At 39.5% G+C, this 27,210-nt stretch overlaps 1 protein-coding gene and 1 long non-coding RNA gene across 8 annotated transcripts in view; one reads left to right on the top strand and one right to left on the bottom strand.

Moving 5' to 3' along the window:
- BACH2 (BTB domain and CNC homolog 2) overlaps nucleotides 1-27,210 on the bottom strand; it is a 378,701-nt gene that overhangs the window by 146,135 nt on the left and 205,356 nt on the right. The window contains exon 3 of one of the 6 annotated variants that reach the window (XM_010357758.2): nucleotides 16,083-16,237. The exons of 2 other annotated variants lie outside the window; for them this stretch is intronic. Coding sequence is in view for 1 of the 4 variants with exons in the window: in XM_030928374.1 (XP_030784234.1) it covers nucleotides 7,571-7,586 (16 nt within the window). In the remaining 3 variants the exon portion in view is untranslated. Of the gene's footprint in view, nucleotides 1-7,570; nucleotides 7,865-16,082; nucleotides 16,238-27,210 lie in introns of those variants that run through there. 3 more of the 6 variants (XM_030928375.1, XM_030928377.1, XM_030928374.1) reach the window with 3 other exon arrangements.
- LOC115896845 lies at nucleotides 11,276-27,198 on the top strand. 2 transcript variants are annotated; one of them, XR_004056736.1, is made up of 5 exons: nucleotides 11,276-11,376; nucleotides 12,235-12,511; nucleotides 14,720-14,857; nucleotides 16,098-16,221; nucleotides 27,155-27,198. It is a non-coding gene; the product is annotated as an uncharacterized LOC115896845 (long non-coding RNA). The 2 variants fall into 2 exon arrangements; XR_004056737.1 differs by having other exon boundaries at nucleotides 14,717-14,857.

The raw sequence follows: 27,210 nt of genomic DNA, 5'->3' as shown, positions 1-27,210 counted from the left end.
GGCTCCTTTAAAAAGCTTCAGGTTAGAAGGCATGTTTACTACTGTCTATTTTTGTTGCTTCTAAAAGAGATCACCTCAGCTTTCCCTCTGAACCTCCCAAACTGACTCCGCGAGAATCTAATCTGGTACTGATTTAGAGCTGACAGGTGGTACATGCATAATTAAAGATGACCTAACACAGAATGCTCTCATTCCTGGCATATTATCAGACACTTAAGCAAAGCAATTATCAGTAGGCAATCTTTTCTGTCAACAGAGATCGAGATGAAACATTTCTTCAATTAAGAGAATTCTGCAAAGATGATGTACATATCCATCTGCAAATACTTGAAAACCTTTAGAGGTGAATACTAAGTCAGCTCAATGAAACACCTTTGGCCAGTTAACACATGCTCTCCTCTCCTCCCACTTTTCCTGGAAGGTCACATTTCAAACATCAAAATCGGAACCATTTTAAGGTGCCGCCAGACACCCTGACGTGAGCTGACAAGGAAATCTCCGCATTTTTCTGCCTTGCTGAGGTTTGCAAATATTAACAAGTTTTCCTTAAAGGTTCAACGCAAAAAAGGATAGGGTTCACCTTAAAGCAAATTCAATTAAAATTTCCCTTCAAAGCAGGATTATTCCCTCCCCATGCTCCACCCATGTCAGAAGTATTTAGAGAATTATTATCAAGCCTTAAAACTTTGTCTTGAATCTAAGTGATTTAAAGGATTTTTTTCTTTCATTTTGAAGAAATCAATATTATTCAAAGAAAAAAGGGACTTGACAAAAACGGAGGAATTTCCCATTTCAGGGGAAGGAGGGAAGAGGTGCCGCATTTCCTGATAAAGTACTGTGCTTTTTATAAATTATAGTGCATGCACTTTGTAAAAAGGAATGCATTTAAGCTTTCCTTAGAACAGAAATTGCTTTAATGTTATAGCGAGACAAGTGATTTTCTTTTCTTTTTTAAAAGGATAGTTTATAAGTTAATGGTTTTTTGAAGCCCATGTAAAAATTGCCTTCCACAAGACAGAGAACTTCACAATGTTTGTGGTGCATATTTTGCCACATTTCACAAGAGGTCTTATTGTTTAAATTCTTATATCCTTATGTCATATGTGAACAAATGACTTTATTGTTCATCTGAACATGTCTTTATAGGATCTCTGGTGGTAGAGCTAGTGTTGTTGTTTGCATGTTTTCCCCTCAACAAGCCAGAACAAACGTCTCTTTTTCTGAAGCACTGGGAACTCAGGGACCATGGCAGTGTGGCAGTAGTTGTCAGCTGGAAACACCATAATGATAATGTAAGTGAAGTGCTCACATTAAGGGGTTGACTTCTGACAAGTCAAGGTCTATAGAAAAGTTTCTGCTACAGCAGACATTATGGTAATGCAAAACAGAAGTACTTAATCGAACAATTAAGAATCACCCAGTACACTATTACTGCAGTAGGACTCAATTCCTTTCAAGATATGCTTTCCTTGGAAGAGACTCCATTCAGAACATTAGGGAAAAAATATCAGTAGCCTTTGGGGAGAACATACTCAGATGGGAGGTGGAAGTGATGGCGGGATCATTAATGGGAGATTCAGTAAGACTCAAAGCTCAAGTTCATTATATTTCTTAGAACTAAGAATAGCTTCTGAATGAGTACTCACAATTCTCCACAGATCTATTTCTCCTAAGGAGCTCCCCCTTTCTCCCTTTCCAATTTTAATCTAAGAAAAAGAATAGAATACAGACAGACATGGGTAGGTAAGCAGGAACAAAGGAACATCTACAGAATGGAAGAGAATCTAAGCTAGTTCCATTTTGGATGCTGTTAAATCCCTTTGACCAGGATTCAATTTAGAACAACTCAAAAGATACAGTTTGATAGCATGCTGCATCAAGAGGACAGGAAAAAGAAAGAAGTCACATGTGTAATGTTGTGGCAAACAACAAAATGTGATTTCCCAGTGGGTGTCACGGACGAAAAGAACATTTAAGATATAAGGCACATACTACCATTAAAGTAAACAGAATACAAAAGGGCAAGATTCCAGTGAGTTTATGTAGGGAGAGACCCTCACTTCTCACACAGCTCAGAGTCCCTGACTTTTGTAGGACTTCAGTGAATAAAGCAAAGGCTGTAAGCACAGCCTTTCTATGCTGAGGATGATATATGGCACAAAAACATTTTACATGATGCCTTTTACACTTAAGACACTATTTTAGAATCATAAACTAAAAGCATTTTTAAGGTGGAGGTACCCTGCATAAAATAGAAGTATCTTATTGTTAACCAAGGTATCTCCTGTCCACACTCAAACCTGGCTTTCCAAGTATGTTGGCTTTACTATTTTATGATTGGATGAATAAAATAAGACTGTAACTATGGCTACAAAATAAATTACGATACCCTGACCCCAACAGAGTATTATTTTGAAAAGAATAAAAGTAAAATCCAAGATATTATTATCGTCACCGTGATCTACTTGTGACCCTGTTTCAGAAAGCCTGCTAAAAACCTGCCATTTGGAAGCCTTGTGGAGACATTTTTCAGAATCCTATGTATTCTCTCTGTTAACTGATCAGAGATGCTTCTCAGGTTTATTTCACTAAGGACAAAGTATGACACATACTTAAGAAAGAATGGATATTGTTTCAGAACCTCTACCCATTCAGGAGAAGACACTTGCTTTTTAGTTAAGAAATGACTGTGACTAATTCCAGAGCACCTGGTACTGGCTTTTTCAAGAATGAGCATTTGAAATCAAACTGGAAAATGGTGACTAGCACATCTGCAATGATCTAGATGATGGTAAGAGATGATCCAGAGATGGTAAGAGATAGATAAAACCAAAAAGGGTGGCCTCGCTTTGCTGCGGAGGGATAAAATAGAAGAAGTGAAAAAAATGATTTTTCTCTACAAGTCCCACTCTAGGAATCAGCTTTGTTAACTTTGAGTTCTTTCACAAAATGAAATGTTATGTGCCAGTACAATCTGTTTCCCTTAGGGATGGAAGGTGATGAGGGGAGACCAGTGACAGGTGAGATTTAAAGGCATGTAAAGGAAGGGTGGAAAAGAAATGCATTATGTTACTGAGAGAATGAGGATTAAATCTTCATAATGCGTGTGAGATTCTCACAAAAAGAAAACAAAACAAGCGCAAGTTTTTACTCAACACCTAATATTACCCAGCTGTGAATAAAAGAAAAAGAATCTCACACTGACCAGTTCATACAAATCAACTAACACTTATTCCCTTATGGTCCATTGTAACCCATACTCCAAACAGACATGATGTTCTTTCACATGTATGCATTTGTAACTTTCTGTAAACTAATTAGCAAAGGAGAATACAAAATAGGCAGGTATAATGGAAACCAGTGAATTCCATCCCTGAAGCTAGTTGTACTGTAATATCTTCCGCATGGTGCCAACAGCCCCCTTTCCCTCTGCTCATTCCGACACAATGCCTTCAGGTCTGTCTAAATAATGTAATTTACTAGAGTGGAATTCCCTTGGTACCCTGTGCAGTACTTGGTGACAGTATCACTTATACTCCAACATGTCGTGGCCTGACCCTGATCCATCGGCCTTCATCCCTCATTCAGAGGGGAGCGTGCAATTTCACCTTCCTCTGTGCCCTTCTCTGGTGTGCATGTACACATTCACTCCACTCAGCCCTAATTACAAACCTGGGTTAAAAGACTCTCATTAGATTTATATTTCTCATTCCAAATGTCAATCTTGTTGAAAATTCCCATTTTCTAGAGGATTCATCCATTAGCAATAAACTTTAAAGCATCCTGTGACTGAGTGCATTAAACCAGCAATGCGGACATGCACTTAAAATACATCATTAGAGAAAATCTCCATTGCAAATACTTTACACTATTCAACCAAAGGAATAATGAGCCCCGCCTGGTCAGTACCCTCAAACTGCACATGAAAGGTAAGTTAAAACTGGCAGTTTTGCAGGAAGAAGCACACGGTGTATCCACAGGATGCATTTCAAAATCTGTCATTCCTTATGAAGGTGTGGGAGGGAATCAGGGCCAGAATCTAATTTATCACCTTCTCTCACCTATCATTTTTACAGAAACTTCGGTCTATGGCAAAGGGCAAGAGGGATGGCAAAGATAATGGGGAATATATGAGTGTGTGGAGGGAACAGAAGCTGTATCTGCAATGCCAGGAACTTTGAAAGTCACCTAGTATGATTTGCTCGGCCTGAAAAGCATTCTTCTATTTCGTTAACGGAGAAAAGTGGAGAAATTAGCATTGTCTGGAGACACTGGAGGAAGCAGGGTATCATTTTAATACAAGACAGATTTCCCTGGCGGAGTTGACCTGAGAAATGTCTTTATTCCAGACTGATGGTTCCTAACACAAAAACCAAAAATCTGACGAGAATACTAATATGTAAATTGTAAGTCACAAGTCGTATCTGGGACAGAGATGGTAGGACCGTCTAAGAAAAGAAAAATTTGAGGAGGATTTAAAAAAAAAAAAAAACCCAGCAAAATACAATAATTGAGAAAACTAAGTCACCACTGTTTTATATCTGTCCCATATTTTAATTCCTTAGCTTATAGGTTTAATTCATCACTTCTTGTCAGGTCTCAGGTGAGGCAAAGTTAAGGTACAGTCATAACTTCTCTTTAACTTTGATAAATGAAGAAACAGAATTCTAGGAAAGTCCTGGAGGAGGTTAAAGGGAGACTGATTTGAAGTCTTAGCATCCTATCCTGAAGGCTAACAAAAAAGTTATGTCCACAATTATGACTTTGTATTGTGAAATACACAATATACTTTATAATGCAAAACTCTGATGGGTGGAAAAGGACTCTAAAAGGACAGGTATACATTGTATTAAACAGAAAATAATTTGCAAAGCATAATAAATAAAAATAAAAGCAACAGCAATTGTTTTCTGCCTTTCAGCATCTGGTCAATCTGTCAGATTGTTCAGTAACCAGAATTATAACAGATGCAGTATTTTCTGTGGGGAATTACACCACCATGGAAGCTAATTGCTCCTGAAGTTTTGCCCATTTCCACCTGAAATATTTTTTAGCCTTACTTGATTACAACATTAGCACTGTCTTTCATAACGTACACCAGCAGGTACTACAATTAACATGCACAGATGTTAGAACTGAAAATCCATGTTTAAATAAAAAACATAGGGAGAAAGTAAAAATTACTGAACATGCTCAACACAGCGCTAACCTTAAAAGGAAAGAGAGGCTTACATTGTGCTAACTTAATGGCAAAATAAAAAAAAAATCCTCCAGATGGCATTAGTAATCTAAGAAGAAGCAAACCACTCCATAAATGCCTGTATTCTTCTGAAACACTGAACCAGAGGCTGATCTTTTGTCCACTTAATTCCAAAATTTGTACTCCAAGAATAGAGGAGAACTCCCAAATGCTCTAAAATTCTCCAACACATTTTATGATGCAACTGCACAAATGACAGTAACACCAACATCATTTTGTGGAGTGCTGACTTTGTGCTTTACGTATGTCATCTCACTGAATCCCCACAACCACCCTCTCATTCAGGTAGGCAGTACCACTACTGTTCCCGTTTTCAAATGAAGACACTCAGGCCTAGGAGAGGTTAACAGATCAAGGTCAACAAGTAGCTAAGGTAAGATTTCATCCGGAGTCTTTTTTCCCTCCTAAAGCTCTCAACTCATTGTAACCACTGTGCCACACTGTCTGCCACAGTTGGGGATGCCAAAGAGAAATGTGATTTGCAGTCTTCATTTTTCAGAGTCTTCTGGAATGACTGCCCTCTTGACTCATCCATTTCACAAAGCGCATCAAACTGAAAGGCTCAGAACACTTGCAGACATTCTCATTCTTTGGAAATGCCACAGCCACTCAGTCATCGGAACGGGACAGCACCATCAATGGGATCGCGAAGATACAAATTTCCCTGTGAATGCTGGTGCCGTCTCTCTTTGGTGTTTCTTCTAGCCACAAACAGACACGTTATCACTTACTGTGGTTGCATTCGACTCAGCAGCCAGATGCAGGGGAGTTTTTACTTGGTTAACTGTCCCTCCAACATCTGTGTCTACAGAAGGTACTACGGGGCAAGAGTGCGCTTACCCTTGTCCCTTCTCCCTCCCCCATCCAAACACACAAAAACTTTTCCAATCTCTAGGGCAACACCATTAAGATATCCTTTCCTTGCTGTGCTATGAGTTTACAAGAAAGAACTTTCTAACAATAAGGCAAGAAGATGGAAGTTGTAAAATCACATTTCAAATAACGTAATTCCTTTTTAAAAAAGATTCAAGGGTTTCATACTTCTTTCTTCCTTCCATCAACACATTTTGTGTATGTATGAGTTGGATCTTTCTTCCTTCAGAAGGGAAAAGTGCTGATAAACTGTCATGTGTAGACAAACAACGCAAAAACTTGGTTGCCTTTTGCTATTTAAACAGAGAAAAATTATTTCCCAATATACCACTTACCAGACAGATGCAAAGATGTGGGCAAGCCAGTCATCAGAATTAACAGAGTGATTTTGCTTGCACTACATATTCTGATTTGTATGACTCTTATTTTTAGCCATGCACAAAGGGCAATAAATGGAAAATCTTATTCTAACCGCTACTTTTTCTGGGCCACCCACACTGCCCCACCTACCGCACAACTTCACAAATGTAAAAAAACCCAGCCCAGGGTTTGTCCTAACAAGGGATGCAAAGTGGCTAAAATGTGTGACATTTTTTCCAGTTAGTGTTTGTACTTTCATTTTTTTTTTCTGTCTCAGGACTTTCAGGGAAAACAATGTTGACTTACCAATGGGCATTTTCAAAGACTCTACGTTGGTATGTCAATCAGTGTATAGACAACATGATCCGCAAGGCACGGGCACCACCCTGCTATGAACCACATCTCAGCCAATCTTCCGCAAAGAAATGTACCCAAAAACTTTTCTGTAAATTCAGGAAGGTGATCCACACCTTCCATATTTTGTTTTGAAACAATGATGGTATTTTAAAAGTTCTTCAAATTAACAAAAGTGATATCAGAAACATAAACATTTCTAAAACAGAGCGGGCTGTGAGGAGCGATTTTGCCAAACTTAAGTCAGTAGCACTTGACTTATATCTGCTTTTAGTCTGCAGTGGCACCACGCTTACCAAGGCACAGTATCCCCATGCTATCCCTTTCTTTCTGTACGCCTTAACCACACTTCTCCACCTGATAACCTGAAGCTTATCAAGCATCAATTCACACATGGATATCGCTGTGGATTGAAGCATCTGATATTCAGAGATAACCATCTTGATGGCAAATAATAAAAACAAAATTGATGAAGAGGATGTTTGCTAGGGGCACAGAGAAGATAGAGATGAGAGTCTATTTTGATTACTGTCTTTCCAGACTTTTAATAAAAAGTTATTATAGTCTCAGGATACTAATTAAAATGATTGTTCCTCTGAGCCCTCTGCAAACCACAACAGTAAACATATGCAAGTAACAATTAATGTTTAAAAGTCTAGTTCAACAAAATCACCAGAATCATTAGGAAACAAAGGGAGTCAACTCTGAGAAAGGCATCTTTACCTGTGTGCCTGCTCATTATCCAGAAACTAGAAGAAATGCTCTTTCATCGTCTGGTAGTTAGCACATACCCTGCAGAGCTAACACCGTCTTCATGCGCGGTACTCGAGCAGCTCTGATGAGATGTCTCAGAAAATCTTTTTTGGGTGATAGTCCACTATCGTCAGAACTTCTGACTTGTGTTGTAAAAATACAGGCAATTAAGTATTACACAAAGTGGGTCATACGCCACTGAGACAACCACACCGCCCCCAAATCAGACTCCAAATGACTGTGCCGTGACAAGGTAGGAGGGGTCTGAACACAGCGAAAGCAAAACTTTTATGTGGTGAGGAGCATTTTAGTTTTCACTGGTTTAGGTTAGAGAAAGTTAATCTCAATGTCAACTACAAAGCCAACAAACTTTTAGTGTGTTCTTGAATTTATATGTCAAATGCTGGCTGTTCATGTAATGGGAAATTCAGATCCAATGTCATAAACAGTCTGAGGGACAGTCTCAGGCTTAAATGACATGCCCATCACTAAACAAGTGAGCCCTGTGACTCAGTGAAGGAAGGCGGCCAAATCGAAAGTAAAGATAAAGAACCAAATTCTCATTATCCACATTAGCATCTCCTTCTCCAATGGAGGATCAAAGTACTGTATACCACTTCCTCACACCTGTACCCAATCAGGGCATTCAATACAATTGTGGATGCTACCCAAACACCCTTCAACTGCTGTAGGAAAAAGGTCAAATGTAGTTACCTAAATTGAGTACATTCATTCATCTATCACTGAAGAGCCACAGAAATATTAATTCAATACACACTGAGTCCCTATTATATACAAGGACACAGAGGACATGAAGGGATGCTCTCAAAGTCACTGCTTTCAAGGAACTTAAGAGTCCTGTACAGGGGATGATAAGATCTAGATATAACCAATGTCAAAGACAGAGTTTTTCTCTTTTTTTAAACAAACAAAATCCCTTCTAGCAGCTGCTTACTAAATACTTCCTATTCTACTGACATGAGGTTTGTAGATGACAATTCTACCACATTTCTTGATGAATCTTTTAACAATTCCTTAAAATTTACCTCGGTTTTCTTTCAGTGCTCAAAGCCCTTCCTAACCTTGGCCAAGCGTTAGGATTCATCCTAACCCGAAGGCCTAGTACTCTCCAAAGGGAAGCACAGAGATACCAGCACAACTCAAGGAGCTATAAAATCACACTACAGCAATCTGAAGAGATGCGTCTTTGAAGGGGGATAAAGGATGCAAAGTTAAAGGACAACTCTGTTCACAGCACAAGAAGACATATATTTGAATGAAATTTTGTTACCAAAATTATAAAATCAGAATTTGATTGGAATCCATATTGTTTGGATTGTGAATGGGGAATGGGAGGATCTGGCTAACTCAACCTTTCCCGTATCTCCCCAATTGCCTTATAGTATAGTGATTACTAATTTCTAAATAATCACAACACAATCAGTTGATCTAACACCAAAACCACCTTGTACATAACTGAATCTTCCTTTATGATTCTAGAGGCCCACTAGGATCTTACAGGGCCACTCGGTATTATTTTGACTGACAGGAGGTAGAAATGAAAATACTGGTTGATAGGAATTTCCACCTGATAAAGATACTGGTGAGTCCACACAGGTATCTGTTCTTGTAAGAGCTGACTAATAGAAGGGAGAAAAAAAGCAATGAGAAGATTACTGTCCTGTAAGATGACACTTAAAGTCATCATTCCTAAGTGCCACCAGCATGTAGGATGTGATCAGTCCAGAGCACTGCTTGTAAATTTGAAATTAGTTAACTAGTTGAAAAAAGTTTGGAAAAATACATAAAAGTATGAGTTAAAAGGTAGGTTATATTTGGGCAGCCAGATTACAGGTAATTTATCTCTACTTTTATTCAATTTTCTGCTATTTTATAAATTATGTAGAATACATGTATCACTTTGATAATAAGGAAAACAAAGCTACTTCTGCTTAGATAAAAGGAAACAATTATTTTCTGATTCTGGTTCTGTAGAAATCAAGAACACTTCATCAATAAGTTTCTGACACTTTCTGTCAAGAAATCAAGAACCCAGCATACTAATCTGAACTGAACTGATAACAAATAAGGCACGGAACACAGGAAAAATATGCTAGAAACAACAGCTTATAGCTTCTAGTTAAGTACCACAAGGACTCTACAAATCTTGCTATCCTGCAAAGCTTTGTAAATACTGTTCTGGGGCAGAAGAGCAGAAGTGCTTTTCCTCCTCATGTCGCACAGTTTATGCAACTTTCAGCTGCCACAAGTCTGCAGGCGCCACACTCTTAGAAGATCTATCTAATGGGACATCCTTGGAAAAACATGCTGCGACGCCCTGGGTTAAATCCGGGCTCAAAGAGAGGCATCATTTCACTAGTGACAGGTGCATCCAAAAAAGAGCACACAAACCATTTCTTAAAAATCAACAGATTGGAAACTATTAGAATAAACTGATAAACCATTTGTGCTACAACTGATGTCACTGGGTAGGCAGCTTTATAATAAAACATAGATTATTTGGAGACTCACGACTCACAGGGAATTATCATTTGAAATTTTTGACTTACATATTAAAGTATATAACCATGCCGGTAACATCACTCCTCTCTGTACCATTAGCAGAGAATGAAAATTAATTTTGATGATCTCTTGAGCAGAACATAATCTGAATGTGAAATGGAATGTTACAAATAATCATATAATAGGTTCTTAAAAAAAAAAAAAAAAGAAACAGAATTGCCTTCAAATGTATGCCGTTGGTTCCCAATGACTATAGGAGCTAAATATACAGGTTCATAAAATGATTTCACATATTAGTTTTAAAACCAGTAATATCACAACTTTTAGAGTGCTTAACATAAACAGAACATTTAACATTTAACCTCTGGCACTGGAAAGATGGTAAAAGTCAAAACTTGCAGTTTCTTGAGAAGAATAAAAATGAATGGTATATTGTTATCGTCAGTCAACATTTTTAGATTATTATTATTATTATTATTTTTTGAGACAGAGTCTCGCTCTGTCGCCCAGGCTGGAGTGCAGTGGCCAGATCTTGGCTCACTGCAAGCTCCGCCTCCCGGGTTAATGCCATTCTCCTGCCTCAGCCTCCCCAGTAGCTGGGACTACAGGCGCCCACCACCTCGCCCGGCTAGTTTTTTTTTGTATTTTTTAGTAGAGACGGGGTTTCACCGGGTTAGCCAGGATGGTCTCGATCTCCTGACCTCGTGATCCGCCCGTCTCGGCCTCCCAAAGTGCTGGGATTACAGGCTTGAGCCACCACGCCCGGCCTAGTTTATTATTAAAGCATGGAAATAGGTACACTAAAACCTCAGTTAATTAGACTATTTGAGGACAAGTATATTTTTTATTATTTTGATTTTCTGGTTAATTGACAACTAGAAAATGCTTTTTGTTGAAGGTTTTCCAAAGCAGTTTTTCCTCTTTATAAAACATCTAACCATTCTCAATGATTCAGCAGGTCAGTGTCATCAGCTACAAGTATCCTCCAGGGTTTACACCCCACCTTTACTCAAAACCAAAGCTATCTTGTTTTCTTCATCATTGAAAAAGGGAAGTGTGGTATGTGCGGTAGGGTGGGGTGTGTGGGAGGGAAGGGGAGGGGGTGGGGAAGTATGAAGGTTAGCTAATTCAGGGTTCTGGCTAGTTGGGTTCCAGGTAGCAAAGCTATCAGTAAACATAAATTCAATGTCTGGAACCAGGCACATCTGATTCCTGTGAATGATGAGACAAGGAGACAAGGAGATCCCACCAGGGTCTGTCTTTGTTGGTCTTCTCTACCTTATGTCATTTTGTCTCGGTGATGGCTGGTTTGATGTTCTTCTCTGGGGAAAATCTGTGTCAGTGTGTCTGTACAAAAATTATGGTCTATGAACTCATTGTGTCGGGGGGGAGTTTATTTTGATTAGGTTCCATATCCATCCCTTTCAACTCAAGCTTAGGGTGGATGTCAAAGATGAATAAGTCCTTACTTTCCTCTCCCTTACACTTGCTGACCTGAATTTTTTCCTCTACAAAAACCTTTAATTCCAGTTTTTTTTTTTTTTTTTTGTTTTTTGTTTTTTTGGTATCTCGGCAGCTCCCCATGGCAACTGACTCAGAAACCTCTTTTCCTTTGCCCTGTTTTCCAATACCTAAGTGAAAAGCATGAAGAGTTTCTTTCTAAGCAGGTTTGGAAAGTCTGGCATGAGAATGAGCGGACTAATTTATATATATTGTACTTTAACAAATTCATTTTACCTCTTTTCAGTTACACCTTTTCCTTAAGCCAAATTATATATAATGGTTCTGCTATAGGGCCTCTGTAATAGACTATATATATACTGGTATCTTAAGGAGAAAGTAGGATAATTTAGGATAGCAGTGTCTGAACTTCCTGAAACCATGGATCCTTATATACGACTCTTCAGGAATTCTAATCCCTGGTCAGCCCTAGGGGTAGAGGGTGAAGGGAGTGAAGACGACCTGAATAAAGTATGGCTACTGGGCCCCATAAAACTGTTGATTGTTTTTCAAGGCCAAATTTCTAGAAATGTAGAATAAAAGGCAAAAGCCAAAAAAAGTAGGGCACAATGGACTAACCTAGTGAATTCCATCCTGTGTGTTCCTCACAGGACTACAGGCCACTCACTAACCTGTCTGTGACTTACCAGTACCGTAATACCTGTAAGTACAGAGATTTGGCGATGGGGGATAAATCCTGCTTCACTTGGAGAATGTAAAACAGGCATCATAATCATCATAGGCCCTACAGCAGGAGAACTATCCGTTGTGGATTTCCCGTCAAGCTTTCATTTTCTACTGTGTTGGAATCTACAGCAAGTCTGCATTCCCTGGTTCCTGCCGACATGTCCACCTCCGCTGATTAAGACCCTCAGGAGCCACAGTCAGGTACACAGCTCCGGGACTCTCTCCACGCCAGTGCTCTGTGCATGGACTGGTTTACAAACACCCATCTGGAGGAAATGGAGCAGCCCCACTGATGGAGCATGGGTGGCTTACGCTTTCCTTCACCCCAGTGAAGCAGGTCTTCTAGATGTGTAAATGGCATTTTAGTAGAGGCCACAGTTGTTTAAGGCAAATTCCCTTGATGGCTTCTGACAACTGTGTCTTTACTCTGATAGGAAACTCATTCTTGGGACTGAAGTATATACCATTCAGTGGATACCCTTACCTTTGTTGTCTTCTAAGGGCTGCCCAAAGGGTAACAGGGATGACGGAGGTGTGAGAGACATAATGATTGGTTCTTCCTGCATCCTCACAAACTGCAGCATCCCTATCAAGCACTAGCTAGTGATTCTGCACAGTATTCTTAGAAGGAAAGCTTTAAAAATTATGGTAAAATATATACAACATAAAATTTACCATTTTACCCATTTTTAAGTGTGCATTTCAGTGACATTAAATACATTCACATTGCTGTGCAACTATCATTATCATTCATCTCCAGAACTCTCCAATCTTCCCAAACTGATACTTAATATCCATTGAACAACAACTTTCAATTTTTCCATCCTCCCATCCCCTGGCAACCACCATTCTACTTTCTGACTCTGTAAATCTGACAGTTCTAGGTACCTCATATAAACGGGATATTTAATATTTGCTTTTTTGTGTCTGGATTATTTCACTTAGCATCTTCAAGTTTCCTCCATGTGGTTAGCGTGTGTCAGAATTTCATCTTTTTAAAGGCTGAATAATATTCCATTGTATGTATTAATACATACCACATTTTGTTTATCGATTCATCTGTTGATGGACACCTGGGCTGCATCCACCTCTGGCTACTGGAATAATGCTGCTATGAACATGGGTGTACACACATCTATTTGCTCAAATCCCTACTTTCACTTCTTTTGGAATATACTCAGAAGTGGAATTGCTGGATCACTTGGTAATCCTGTTTAATTTTTTTTGAGGAATTGCCATACTGTTTAGTATTTAATTTTTTAAATTCATAAGCTTTATCTTAACGAGCAGTTTTAGGTTCACAGTAAAACTGAGCAGAAAGTACAGAAGTTTCCCACATGCCCCCTGTCGCCCTCTGCCCCACAAGATTCAGTTTTATACTCACTCGGTGACTGAACGCTATGTCCAAAGCTACGGGGAGTGATGCAGGCAGGTCCTGCCAGATCCAGCAGGAGCCCGAAGCCATGATTCACCTAAGGAGTCACAACAACTTCCTTCCTTCCTGACCTGTAGACAGGAAACTGACTGACAGCAAAGGTCATCCCACAGGAACACTGGATGTGCAAACGTGGAGATCTGCAGAGTGGCAGAGCAGGAGAGGGCACTAAGGGGCATTTGATCCGACCTGCTTCTCTCACTTTATGGTGAAGATGCCTCTTAAACTGGTAACCTTCCTTCCAGGAATGCAGTGCAGAATAACTAGTGCTTGTTGGAGATGGTATATTTTTGAGGGTGGAGTAATAATAATTACATCACTCACAACTCTGTCAGCCCTAATCCCAGCCCTGTTACCCTTTGGACAGCCCCCAGAAGGCACCTCTGGGTTAATTCCATTATAGATCACTTTTAACACTTACTGGTTTTTGTCTTATTTTTCTGATATTGTGGGTTTTATTTTAAACATTTTAACATATACCTACTGTACATTTAAGTCTATCTCCAGGATTTTTGACTCTATTAATGTTGAGGCAATACATATGTTCTTTCATTACATATTTGCTTGGCAACTGCTTTATTAACAGTGATTATTCTCAACTCCAGAGAGTTATAATAAGAGAACTGTAAATCCTAAGTGCTACTTTGAATGATAACATCTACCATATCCAAGTAAAATGTTATAAACCACAGGGCTTATCCACAGATTTAAAACGCCCAGAAATTTCTCAAATGTTTCCTGGACAGTATGATTCATACTATTTTTACACTCACATCGACTCAATGAAACAAAAGAAAAAATGCTGTTTAAAATTCCTGCAGTCAAAGCTCAGAAATATACAATGCATGTATCTATTCACAGGTACACATGTACATTTGTATGTACGCTTACTTGTGTCCAAATGTGCATTTGTTTAGTCAAACTCTTCCACTTTTTTCTATTAACATGGAATAAATTGTTCTTGTCCTCAGCAGTTAGGCAATGGGCCTGTTTGAAAGCTAACACCACAACATGATGATTCACAAAGTTTTTCAGTCTTGAGAACTTAAAATCTCACAAAACCTGGACTTCCTGGCTTGGGTTATTCACTGGAGCTGTGCTTCCCTTCTCAGGTGTGTTTTTTTTTATTTTTAACTTTTGTGGGTATACAGTAGGTGTGTATATTTGTGAGGTACATGAGATGTTTTGACACAGGCATGCAATATGAAATGAGCACATCATGGAGAATGGGGTAATCATCCCCTCAAGCATTTATCCTTTGAGTTACAAACAATCCACTTATACTACTTATTACAAAATGTAAGTTATTATTGACTATAGTCACTCTACTATACTATCATAGTAGGTCATATTCATTCATTCTTTTTTTTTTTTTTTTGTACCTATTAACCATCCTGCCTTCACGCCCTGCCCCCAACCCCCACTACCCTTCCTGGCTTACGGTAGCTATCCTTCTACCCTCTATGTCCAGGAGTTCAAATTTGATTTTTAGATCCCATGAGTGAGAACATGTGATGTTTGTCTTTCTGTCCCACATGTGTTTTGTAAATCAAATCACATTTAAGTGTGTGAGGGGAGGGATAATGCTATGATGACTCACTCTGAAAGGGAATAATGTATTTCCCAACTCAGGGGAAAAAAGATTTTTGAGTGTGTCTAAAAGCATGATAAGCACACCTGCAAAAGGACTGTAGCTGTTGTTTTAGTCTAATAACAGTACTACTAGTCACACTTGTTGAAAACTAGGGACAAAGAATGGCTGGTACTAGCAAATCTGGGGTAAAGCTGGCACAGAATAATGGCATCTACTGGGCTGGACTTCCAAATGTGAAAGTGCTAAGTGAACCTTAAAACTCTTTTCTGAGACACAGTGTATTAAGCAAAGCATTACATTTCTTAATTTAATGCTATTTATCACTCAAGTATATACAGTTTTCTACCTTTTTTATCCTTTCAAGCACATGAGTTAAAACAGTGATTCTCAAATTGGGGTCCCTGGACCAGCTGCATCAGCCTCACTTGGAAACATGTTAGAAAAGCAAATTCCTAGCCGGTACCAGAGCTACTGAATCAGAAATCTGGGCATGAGGCCCAGCAAGCTGTACTTCAACAAGCCCTCCAGGTGATTCTGGTTCAAGCTGAACTTTAAGAGCCACTGAGTTAAGAAGCCACCAATATACAGATTCCAACCTTTGCTCCTTTGCTCAATGATAACTCTCCAGTTCCTTTGTTAAAAAAAAAAAGGAATTCATGTGTGCTTGGGCTGTTTGTTACTATCACCTAAGAAAATATTTATTATTGTTTAGTTAAGGAATATAAATCCTGGTCAAAACTCACATGTAATTTTTCCAGGTCCTGTGCTGGCTTCGAGTCTTAGGATGCAGGGAACTGGGCAAAGGGAGAGATGAGAAGGCTCCGGCAATCCATTCAGACATGGACCCCAAAACACAGGTTTTGTGGGGCAACCTTTTGACAGGTCAGTGAGTGTCCACCTAATTGGGTAGGAAAAGTTGTTCATTAGCAGATGAAAGGATGCATGTGAATGTTTCCCCCTCCCTCCTGCTATCTCGCCATACTCCGTTCTGCTTGTTATGATCTCACACAACTGTCTGCGCCTCTGGCTGTGGGCCTCTTGACCAATCCTCATGAACAGAATATGACACCACAGCCCATGGTATAAATGCCTGGGCTCTGCCTGGTAGAAGCCCTATTCCTTGAGGTATCTTCCTTTAGGCGAGCAGCCCTCACGAGGGGCTCTCCTGAATCCAAATGCAGCCTAGGAGATAGCTCCATGTCCAGTAAGTTATCACCTTCTCTATTTCATCTCACGTTTTCTATCAGCAAATCAGAACACCTTGGTTTAAAAAACACATGTGGCCATTGTAAACAGAAGAGATTCAGGAAGCAAATGATTAATTTAAGAATTCTGACTGAAATGAGATGATTCCCTGATGCCTCAAATGTGTTTCGTTTTAATATATGCTTATTGTAGAACATTTGAAACATACAGAAAAATAAAGAAAAAAAAAAGGTCAATGGTAACCTTGACACCGATAAATCATTAATGATGTTTTGTTATACGAGTCCAAAACTCCTTTACCGAAACTCTTGGGGCCAGATATGTTTCAGAATTCAGAATTTTTTGGATTTTAGAGAGTATTACAATGCAGCTACCATTTATTACATTATTATCTTGTGAGAGTATACAGCAGCACACTATAATATTAAACATTAAATATTTCTGCACAAAAATAGACGCATATTCTTATTAAGTGGGGGTAAAATAGAGCCTCATATTAGTTCAGGCCAGGTTTTCCTACCAAAGAAGTTACTAAAAATAAAAGAAAACAAAACCCCTTTTGATTTCTGAAAACTTTTGGATTTGGAATTAGAGATAAGGGATTGTGGACCAGTATTCTTTTCAGATACATGCACATACTCAGAGTATTGTTTCTACTTTTTCATTCAATTCTGAAATAAAATGTGACTTATATGAATATGAGTATTTCCCAAGTTATTAAAATTATTCAAAACATGTTTTTTAAAGTTCATGTGTATTATACCCCATAGAAATATATCTTATGTATTTATTTCCCTCATTTTTGGAATTGCAGATTGTTTTTTTCTTTGTTATTGTAAATAACACTTTAGGGGACGTTTCTGAATATCAGATTGTCTAAATTTCTGAACATTTTCTTATGCAGGTTCCTAGAAAAGGAATTATTGCATGAAAGGGCATAAACTTTGAGAGTCTTGATTTTCTAGAAAGGTTGCACCAATTTATATTTTTTCCAGCAGCATGAATGCCTGGTTAATTACGAACCTTATCATAGACAGAGAAAATTACACTTGCTCCTCACGCAACTCAACAAAATTCTAATCAATCATGACCAAATGTAAGAGATTTTATTTATGTTTTCCTTACACAGAAGATAGTGAACAGCTTGCTGTTTTTCACATAGCAAGAGAGAAATGGAGTTAAGTTTACCATCAAATGACCCTCATGAGGCCAGACTGAGTTAGATGTGGATAGTGGGGGAGCTGTGACTTGTCCATGGAGTCTTCACATGGAAAAACACGTGAGGGAATTCAGAAACAATTCACATAACATCATGAGAAGAAAAACAACTGCTTATTTGTAGGTTGATAATTCAGCTTCTAGAGTAGTGAGGCCTTGTATTTCCCTTCCTTCTGGTGTTTTCCTATTTCTTGGACATTTTGCTGTTCCTCAGCATGGCATCAGAAAGCAGAAAAAGATGCGAAGACAAAGTCAAATCAGAATAGCTAACAATAATGGCTAACCCTTATGCATGATTACAGTGTGTGCACTCCAATGCCAGGTCCTTGTATACATTATCTCATTTAATGCCAAGTGCATTGGTATCAAAACTGGTGGCTGGCAAGTTTGAAAGTATGTGCTCACTCATTGGTCCTCCTTATGCCCCAATAAGTTTGTAGGAATTTGAGCTTCAGAATTTCAAAGATCTATTCAAGCCTAGTGTCTCATTACTATGTTGACTCCAAGTCTAGCTATAAATCACAAGCTTGATCTTTCCACTTTTTGGTCAGTACCATCTATAGCATCTAAACGAACCAGAGAAAGTCTAAGAAAATTCTAGACAATAGTAAACCCTTTGAAAGTCCTATATTGACACAGGGAAGGCTACAGCTCTTCGAGCACAATAGAGAAGCGTGAGGTATGAGTGTTATATAACACAAAACAGGTTATACATGGAGAAATACATGAAGATACAGATAAAATACACACTTGAAAAAAGAAACATACAAACACATTCTTCCTAAATGTGGCTACGAATTAGGAATGCTAAAGCAGGTCTTACAGCCCCAGGCTCTTTCAGATTTATAGCTTTTCCTCTTTCTCTTTCCCCTTTATGTATATTTAACCTTACAGGATAATTGGTGTAGAGAATGCCACAATTTTCATATGCTAATAAAAGCAAATTGAAGTGGTTTGTTATATTAAATGAAATAACCTCACTCTTTAACTGATGTATAAACTCAATTTCTGCACCCACTAATACTATAAGATGGTTATGGTTTGAGGGGTGGGGGTGCAAAAATTTCAATCTTACTTTGGGAGTGAGTTAAATTGATCTTTCCCACAATCTTATGTAAAAATAAGGACTGTTTCTATCAAAATGATCAAAAGACCAAAGAGAAGTGGACCATTTCCTTCACCGTGGCTTTATTTCATAATTTAAGCATCATTTTCCTGATAATTAGGTGTCAAAACAGGTAGAATAGCTTATAAATGATTTTTCTTTGCCACATTCAGGTATATGACTAAGTTTTTAAGCAGACCAGAGCTACAGGGTGTGAAAAATAAAATGGGAATAGAAGAAATAACCCCTCAAACAGTATACTTTGCTTTTTCCAAAGGGCCTAACTGCTTCAGGGGAAATACAAAAAACAAACCACCATTAATAACACAAACAATTACCGGATGCTCCTTGATACTCAAACTGTACAACTATCATTGTAAAGCTAATTACAAATTTGGATTCTCTCATTTTAAAAATATATTCAAAGTAACCCACTTCTGTTTCAATGCTGAACCAAAGTCTGTGCAATTGGCACACTGTCAAAGTAAAAAAATACATATGTATATATATATATACACACATTGCATCATTTGCACTTGAACAAAGTTATTACTTTCAATGTCACTAAATCCTGAACTGCAAAACACCGCAAGCTAAAAGCAAGTATTGCCACATGGTATATTAGCTTACATTTACAAAAGAGTTTATAGTTTTCCAAGCCACAGAGATACAGACTTTCCTACTCACAGTAGCTTTGTTATGCTGGGCACCCCACTCACTGCCTCGGAGCCTACTACCTCTCGCAGGTTCTTGTGGGGATCCCATGAGAATGTATACAGAGTGTGTGGTTTTTTTTTGTTTTTTTGTTTTTTTGTTTTTTGTTTTTTTTTTGCAGATTATAAGACATACATAAAATATTAGGTATCTTTTTTTTTAACTAAACAACTCTGTGAGGCATAAAGATATTAATCACCATTTCATAGTTCAGGAAAAGAACACAAGAAGATGTAACAAAAAAATGTGCTAAGTTAGAAGATCTGAGTTTTATTTCTAAATTGGCTACAAACTAGCTGTCTGACTCTCTGGGTCTTGATTTCTTCAGTAAAATGAGGAGGTTGGATGAAATGACTTTAAGGTCTTCTGGAAGCCAATGGATCTGTGATGTAGGACATGGCCATGGTAGTGATGGGAGTGCCTTAGGAAGTAATCCCTCCTGGAGGCCAGGGAACCATGAGGTCAAAGGTAGCATCCATCAGTCTGAGGCCTGCAGTGCTGGCACAGAGTCCTTGAGCAGCCCCTAACTCCCAGAGATGAGATACACATTAACTAATTCATTTTCGCTGGACTGAGGGGAGGTTGGTGAAATCCTAAAGGAATGGCCAGGGCCTCTTGGGCATTGGAAGGAAATACTGAAGAAACTTAAGCTAGCAGGTCTTTATTAACTGGTACAAGTATTTTATAACATTAACAACTGGTATAGCCAAATAAGTATATACCAGCTGTCAGTCTTGCTAACAGTTTTACTGTTGTTTATCTATCAGTCTCAAAGAGATGGCCACCACGGAGGGCCAACCACCTTGCTCGGCTAAGTTCCTACAGCATGGAGGGGAGATGTGTAAGAGGGCTCTTTTTGGTATTATGAGTGCACATTAGGGTCACATGGGAATTTTACTTTAAAAAGACACTAATTTAGGCCTCTACTACTGCTATTCTGCTAGCACTGTCTAACACAACTTTCTGTAATGATGCAAATATTCAATATCTCTGCTGTCCAATATGGCAGCCACATGAGGATACTGAGCACTTGAAAAGTACCTAGTGAGAACGAGGAACTGAATTTTTAACTATAATCCATTTAAATCAATTGGATTTAAATAGCCACATATCATTAGTGGTGGTTACCTGATTGGATAGTGCAGCCCTAGGTGGCTTCACATATTAGTTTTCTTGGACCTATTTCAAACCCCAGAAGCCCACAGGACAATACCCAATATAGTCTTTCAATAGGTATTCACTGCCCTTCTCCTATGTGCTGGGCAATGTTTAGGTGTCTCAAAACCATGGTGAATAAGAGTACCATGGACACTTCCTGGCTTGTGGCATTTTGCCGCTAGATTGATTTCCAAAGACCTCACAAAATCTTGAAGTGGCTCACCAGACTGCTCTTAGGAAAAGGTGGGTGATGAGATATGGTAATGCTACACTAAGCATGAAAGCACTGCTTTTTCATTTCTTCGTATTTACTGTTAGAGAAGTTGGGGGAAAGTTTAAAAAGAGGTATCTGAATGGTTACTATTCATTCGCTTACAAATAAAGTAACATATCCCAGACATGGGAAATTATCTGTAGGTAATTACCTCTTGCATAATCTTAAACTTACTTAAAAAGAAAAGTCAGAGGAACCGCATTCTTAAGCTAAGAAAAGTAAATGGTATTCAATTACAGCAACAGCCATACAAAAAGTACAAGTGGGTCTCCAGCTGCAAACGGTGGGCAAGGGAACGTTCATTCCAATTAGCTGTGAAATGATCAGGTTTTCTAGAAGGTACTTTTTATATAAGTAAGGCTGACTGAATTCTTTTTTTTTTTTTTTTTTGAGACAGAGCCTTGCTCTGTCGCCTAGGCTGGAGTGCAGTGGCACGATCTCAGCTTACTGCAAGCTCCACTTCCCAGGTTCACACCATTCTCCTGCCTCAGCCTCCCGAGTAGCTGGGACTAGAGGTGCCCGCCACCACGCCCGGCTAATTTTTTGTATTTTTAGTAGAGACAGGGTTTCACCATGTTAGCCAGGATGGTCTCAATCTCCTGACCTCGTGATCCGCCCGCCTTGGCCTCCCAAAGTGCTGGGATTACAGGCGTGAGCCACCGTGCCCGGCCAAGGCTGACTGAATTCTTTATCCCAACTCAACTCTTAGCTAGGATTTTCTTAGTGGCTTTAATGGGATTTGATGAGGAAAACCCCATTTGCCTGTCCCTAGGAAACTACAGGTGAAAGTTATTTTTATTTACATTACAAATTTAATACCAACAAAATAATTTCTAAGAAACACAAAAGTGGTTTAATGATCTGATTTCCAATGTTGCTCTCAGTGTCCTCCTGTTGTCAATTCTCTCCTATCCGAATCACCTCTTCCTACCTTAATTGGAATCTGGAGTGATACAAAAAACACAAAACATGATATTCAGAACTGGTTAACACTCTTGTTTCAACCTGAATCCAGATTTGCCTGACCTTCAAGGACAGGACACCGCATGTTGGGATACAGAATTTTTAAGCCAATTCCCTCCACTGTATTAAGATTATCACTTGAGGTGAAAAACTTACCAAATAAAACAACCTGATTTTGCTCAGCATCCCAATGGGATCATGTTCAGCATGTCAATGAGAATGACACCAGTCAGCCAATCTTTTGAGCTTCACAATGCCACTTCTGGTTCCCCTGCCCTAAGTCAGACTTTTGATTTTTAATGCTAACAAGTCATTCTTCCACATCTACACACACACACACACACACACACACACACACACACACACACACACACACTCTTACTTTTTTTCCCTCTGGATTGAGTAGAAAGACAATTTAATACAATGGTCAGAAAACAAAGTAGAAAGACAATTTAATACAATGGTCAGAAAACAAAATGACACTTCAAAACTTAGTTCTAAAAATATAAATTGCATTTAGAGACCATTATCTCCTTTTTAAAAAGGTCAAATCTCAAATGTTCAGCTGGTTCCAGGCCATATAAAAATATTACTCAAAATCTGATGACAGCTTTGGTAGCAAACATCTTGAGAGTGGCCCTGAAATCCTTATTTATATTCAGAAACACTAAATGGAGTAGTCACGTGCCATTTTATGGCTCAAGGGGTTCAAAAAGAAAGAGGTCAACTGACGTTAATTTTCTGGAAATTTAGAGATGAAGTTTTTTTTTTTTTTAAACTCTTATCTTTCAAACAGAATTTAAACAGACACTTGTATAAGGCAGAACCCCTTTGAACCATAGATCTTGTGGCTTTTGTGTTTTATTCTACTGGCATGGAAAGGTGATGAAAGAAAATGTGCTTTTTGCTGCAACAGAGAAAGAAGTGGGGAGGGAGATGCAGTTATTTCAGACAGGATGGAGAAAATTAATTGAGATTAAACAGCTCTGAAAGTTTCCACTTCAACATTTCAGGTTCTGGGACTCTAGCTGAAGAACTAAAGCTAGAAAATTCACTTATTTGACATTCAAGGTGTTTAAGTTCCCAAACACAGCAAAGAGGTTGTCAGATTTTCACTTACACCATAAAAGGATGGTGCAAGCAGAACTACTTGCCACTAACAAGCCAGAAAAAAGTGTGAAAGAAATGTGTTGAAAGTACATAATTTGAAATAATTCTTGGATTTCTGCAGATTTTATATATAAAAATTGGAATACTAGACTGTACTGATACATCATCACCATCATCATCATCATCATCTCCACCACCACCATCATCATCTGAAAATACCTACTTGCTAGGAACTGTGCTAGAAATTTTACAGTTATTATTAGCCTATCTGGTACATGAAAGAACCCTGGTTCAGAGAGGCAAAGTGCTTTGCTTAAGGTCACACTGCTGGAGATGGGACAACATGCAATCTGAATCCAAGCCGCCCTGTCAAGGCTACCTCCTTCCCTGTACAACACTGACTTCCTCCACAATGTGGGGAGACTACATCCTTCTCCTGCGAAGGAAACATGACCACTTTCCCATGTGCTACTAGTAACACATGAAAGTAAACTGACAAGCCTGCAGGTACCACAACAATTTAACTATTTGTATAAAGAGTTGATTAGCTTATTAGTGCTAAAATGGTTATAGTTCATGAAGCATAATTTCTTACTTGTTATACTTCAGTGTGGTTTCTGTCCCTTGACTATGCAAAGCCCCTGCCTGGTCTTGCCACCTGCTTCTCTCTCTGCCTAGAATTCCCTCCCACAACCCTTAGCCATGCTGGTTACTTCTCCTTCACTAGGTCTAGTTCAAATATGTCACCTGCAGAGACACTGTCCTTAATGTGCTCTGTCCTCTCCCAAACAGCTAGGCATTGCCCTGCTTGTTTCCATCAAAGGATAATCAAAATCCACGTTTATTTACTGTATAATTGCCTATCTTCTCTCTTGGTCCACGTAAGACCCACAGTGGCAGGGAACTAGCTTCTCTTGCTCACCACTGATACCTGACACTTGTAAAAGTGCCTGGCACAAACTTGAATGAATGGATACACCAATACATGAATGAAGACCAAGTGTTTGCAGAGTGCAGTGACAGGTACACATAGAGGGACCAGAGGAGACACACTGCCCTGGGGATCTGCCTGCCTTTGCCGGCCCTGGAGTCCTAGGCCAGAGTTCATCCGCTCCCAGCTCAAACCCTGCCTGGAGACTGAGCATACATCTGCCCTCGGCCCTCCTCTCCTGCTGCACTCCCTGACATGACATAGACTCTTCTTCCCCAACAGTGGCTCTTCCTCACATGATGAGCTCAGTTTTTGTCCCTGGATCGAATCTCTACATTCCACCATTCACCTTGTATAAAAACCAATCATGCTTACTCCTCCTGTGGTCACATACCCTTCAGAGAATCTGGGGCCACGGCCTTGGGTTCCACCATAACCAGAACCATGTGGCACTGTCAGGGCCGACTCCAGGCTTGCTGCATCCCTAACCCAGTCCAACAGCCAGTGCCAGGCTCTTTCCCAGCCTTCTGTCCTGAGCCACCTCACTTCTTTCTGTTGTCTGCCCTCTCTTCCCATGTCCAAGCTCATGGATGACTCTTGGCAGGCTGGGTAAGAGAAAGAATGTGAAGGAGAGGAGAGAGAAAGTCAGAAGCAACAGAAGCTGCTGTGTGTCCACATGGGAAGCCCGTGGACTACATCTGTCCATGAGAATTTTCATAGTGTTCTGTAGATTTTTTTTTTAATAGTGAGTTTAAACTATGGATCAGCAGAGCTGAAACGGACCTTGGAGATCACTGAGTCCCACTGTCTCACTGTACTGTTGAAGCAATGTGTGAGTAATGGGCTGAGGAGGAAGAAGGCAGCATTTGTTGAGGGCTTAACATCTGCTTCGGCATATAGGGTCCCAGGTCCCAGACCCAGTGAGTGACAGAGTGAGGACCATGCAATGCTTAAATAAGCACTTCCATCCCATACACACTTTGCCCTACGACTTACATATTCACACCACGTGTGGGAAAGGCTTGGCATTTACCATATAAAGATACTTGGAATTCTTGCCTCAAAGGGTAAGTGGGTTTTCCTTCTGTATTGGCCAATACACTTTTAGAAAATTATGGTAAAATATCCAAAACGTAACATTTACTACTTTAATCAGTTTTAAGTATACAGTTCAGTGGCACCAAGCACATTTGTTTTGTTGTACAACCTTCACCAGTATCCATCCAATCATTTTTAACGTGAGTATTTTCTAAAACTATACATCCAAAATGAGAGTGAAGGAAACAAAAAAGTAGAAGAAAGAAAAGACAGGTAGAAAATAAACTTTTAGGCATGCATTTCAGCTGACAAAAACCTTTCATACGAATTAGGTTCTCTGTGACATATTCATTATTTTCCTAGTCATGAAACGGGAACTGTGAGACACCATGTGAAAAGGCGGCTTTTATTGTTTCTCTAGGTTCTATACTAGTTGTATCCGCTTACAAAAATGTTATACAACCCAGTACATCACAGCCTTCCACGCCTCCTCCATAAAAGGACAAGTAAAATAGTATTTCTTGGAAAGACAGGCATTTACCAATGCACTGCATCTAGATGGAGCTGTCTCCATCATTCTAGTCTGTTTCTAAACAGGGTTTTAAAGTCTTGGCACAGAGCACAAAGAATGTCCCTTAGCTATTCAGCATTTAGTTCAGCTCCACAATATATTTAGCAGGATTTCTTTGCTCCCCCTTCCCTTCTTGGTTTAATGACCTCAAATGTACCAACATCCTGTCTTACCTAATCCCCTAACAAGTTCTATCAAATGCCAGGACAGAATCAGACAGCACTGCAGGCGGTGAGATCATTCACTGAGAATTCATTTTTATTCCAAAAATTAGGAGTGCCAGACCATTTAACACAATCTATCACACAGCCAGAAAATTAGCCTAGCGCTTTAAGAGAAACATTTAAATAATTTTTAAATATCTTCTTCCTGACATAGATTCTTTTTTTTTTTTTTTTTGAGACAGAGTCTCACTCTGTTGCCCAGGCTGGAGTGCAGTGGCCGGATCTTGGCTCACTGCAAGCTCCGCCTCCCGGGTTAACGCCATTCTCTTGCCTCAGCCTCCCCAGTAGCTGGGACTACAGGCGCCCACCACCTCGCCCAGCTAGTTTTTTTGTATTTTTTAGTAGAGACGGGGTTTCACTGGGTTAGCCAGGATGGTCTTGATCTCCTGACCTCGTGATCCGCCCGTCTCAGCCTCCCAAAGTGCTGGGATTACAGGCTTGAGCCCTGACATAGATTCTTTAAAAACCTGAAGACTCTCTCTCCAGAAGAGGCATAGACACAAAACATTTCCACATGACAGCAAGAGTTCAGGACTCTTTGAAGACGATGTAGGTCCCCTAAGAATCCATAAACCTCAGGTTACAATCTCTTGTAAAAGAACTCTAAAACTTTACTTTGTCCACAAGCCCCTGCACTGGATCCTTATTCATGGAGCATCCAGGGTAGCTTCTTCTGGTGCCACTTTTGTCCCTGGATGAGAAACGACTTGTTTCAGCTTCAGGAACATCGCTACGTGGCTTCTGGTCCAACTGACTGTCAGCACAGCTGGGCCTCTCCCCAGTTCAGCTGGCTCCTCTGGGAACATTCATTTCTCTTACTGGTCCATGACATGCTTGCTCTACCCCAGTGTTAGGTTTTGCTTTTCAATTTGCCATCTTGGATCCTGTGGTCCCTTCTGTCTTCCCGTCACTTTCCTTGTTGGTCCTTGTGGCACTTTTGTTTTAAAAATTAAATCTTTTTTTTTTCTTTTTTAATCATAAAAGCAAGAGCTTCCCGTTTGCATTTAAGTCCTTTGTTTTTTCTCCAAAAGCATACTTCAGCCTTCATACCTTTGTTCTTGGAAAGACTTTGCCCACCTCTCTAAGTAGCAGATCCTGACACTCTCTGTTCACTTCGGGACAGGGTTTCTCCTCCAGGAGCAGTGTGGGGCAGTGAGTTAGGAAAAAGCCTAAAGTCGGAGAGACCCAGGTCTAATCCCAACACAGTAGCTGACTTTGGCCAAGCAATTTGAACAAAGGCTCAATTTCCTGATGCGAACAAATAAGGAAGATAAAGCCAACTTATGCTTTTATTTTTTTTTAGACAGGGTCTTGCTCTGTCACCCAGGCTGGAGTACAGTGGCGTGATCATAGCTCACT

This window comes from Rhinopithecus roxellana, chromosome 4 (genome assembly GCF_007565055.1).
Source record: "Rhinopithecus roxellana isolate Shanxi Qingling chromosome 4, ASM756505v1, whole genome shotgun sequence".
Taxonomy (NCBI): domain Eukaryota; kingdom Metazoa; phylum Chordata; class Mammalia; order Primates; family Cercopithecidae; genus Rhinopithecus; species Rhinopithecus roxellana.
The sequence above is the reverse complement of the archived record's forward strand: the minus strand, read 5'-3'. Positions and strand labels throughout refer to the sequence as shown.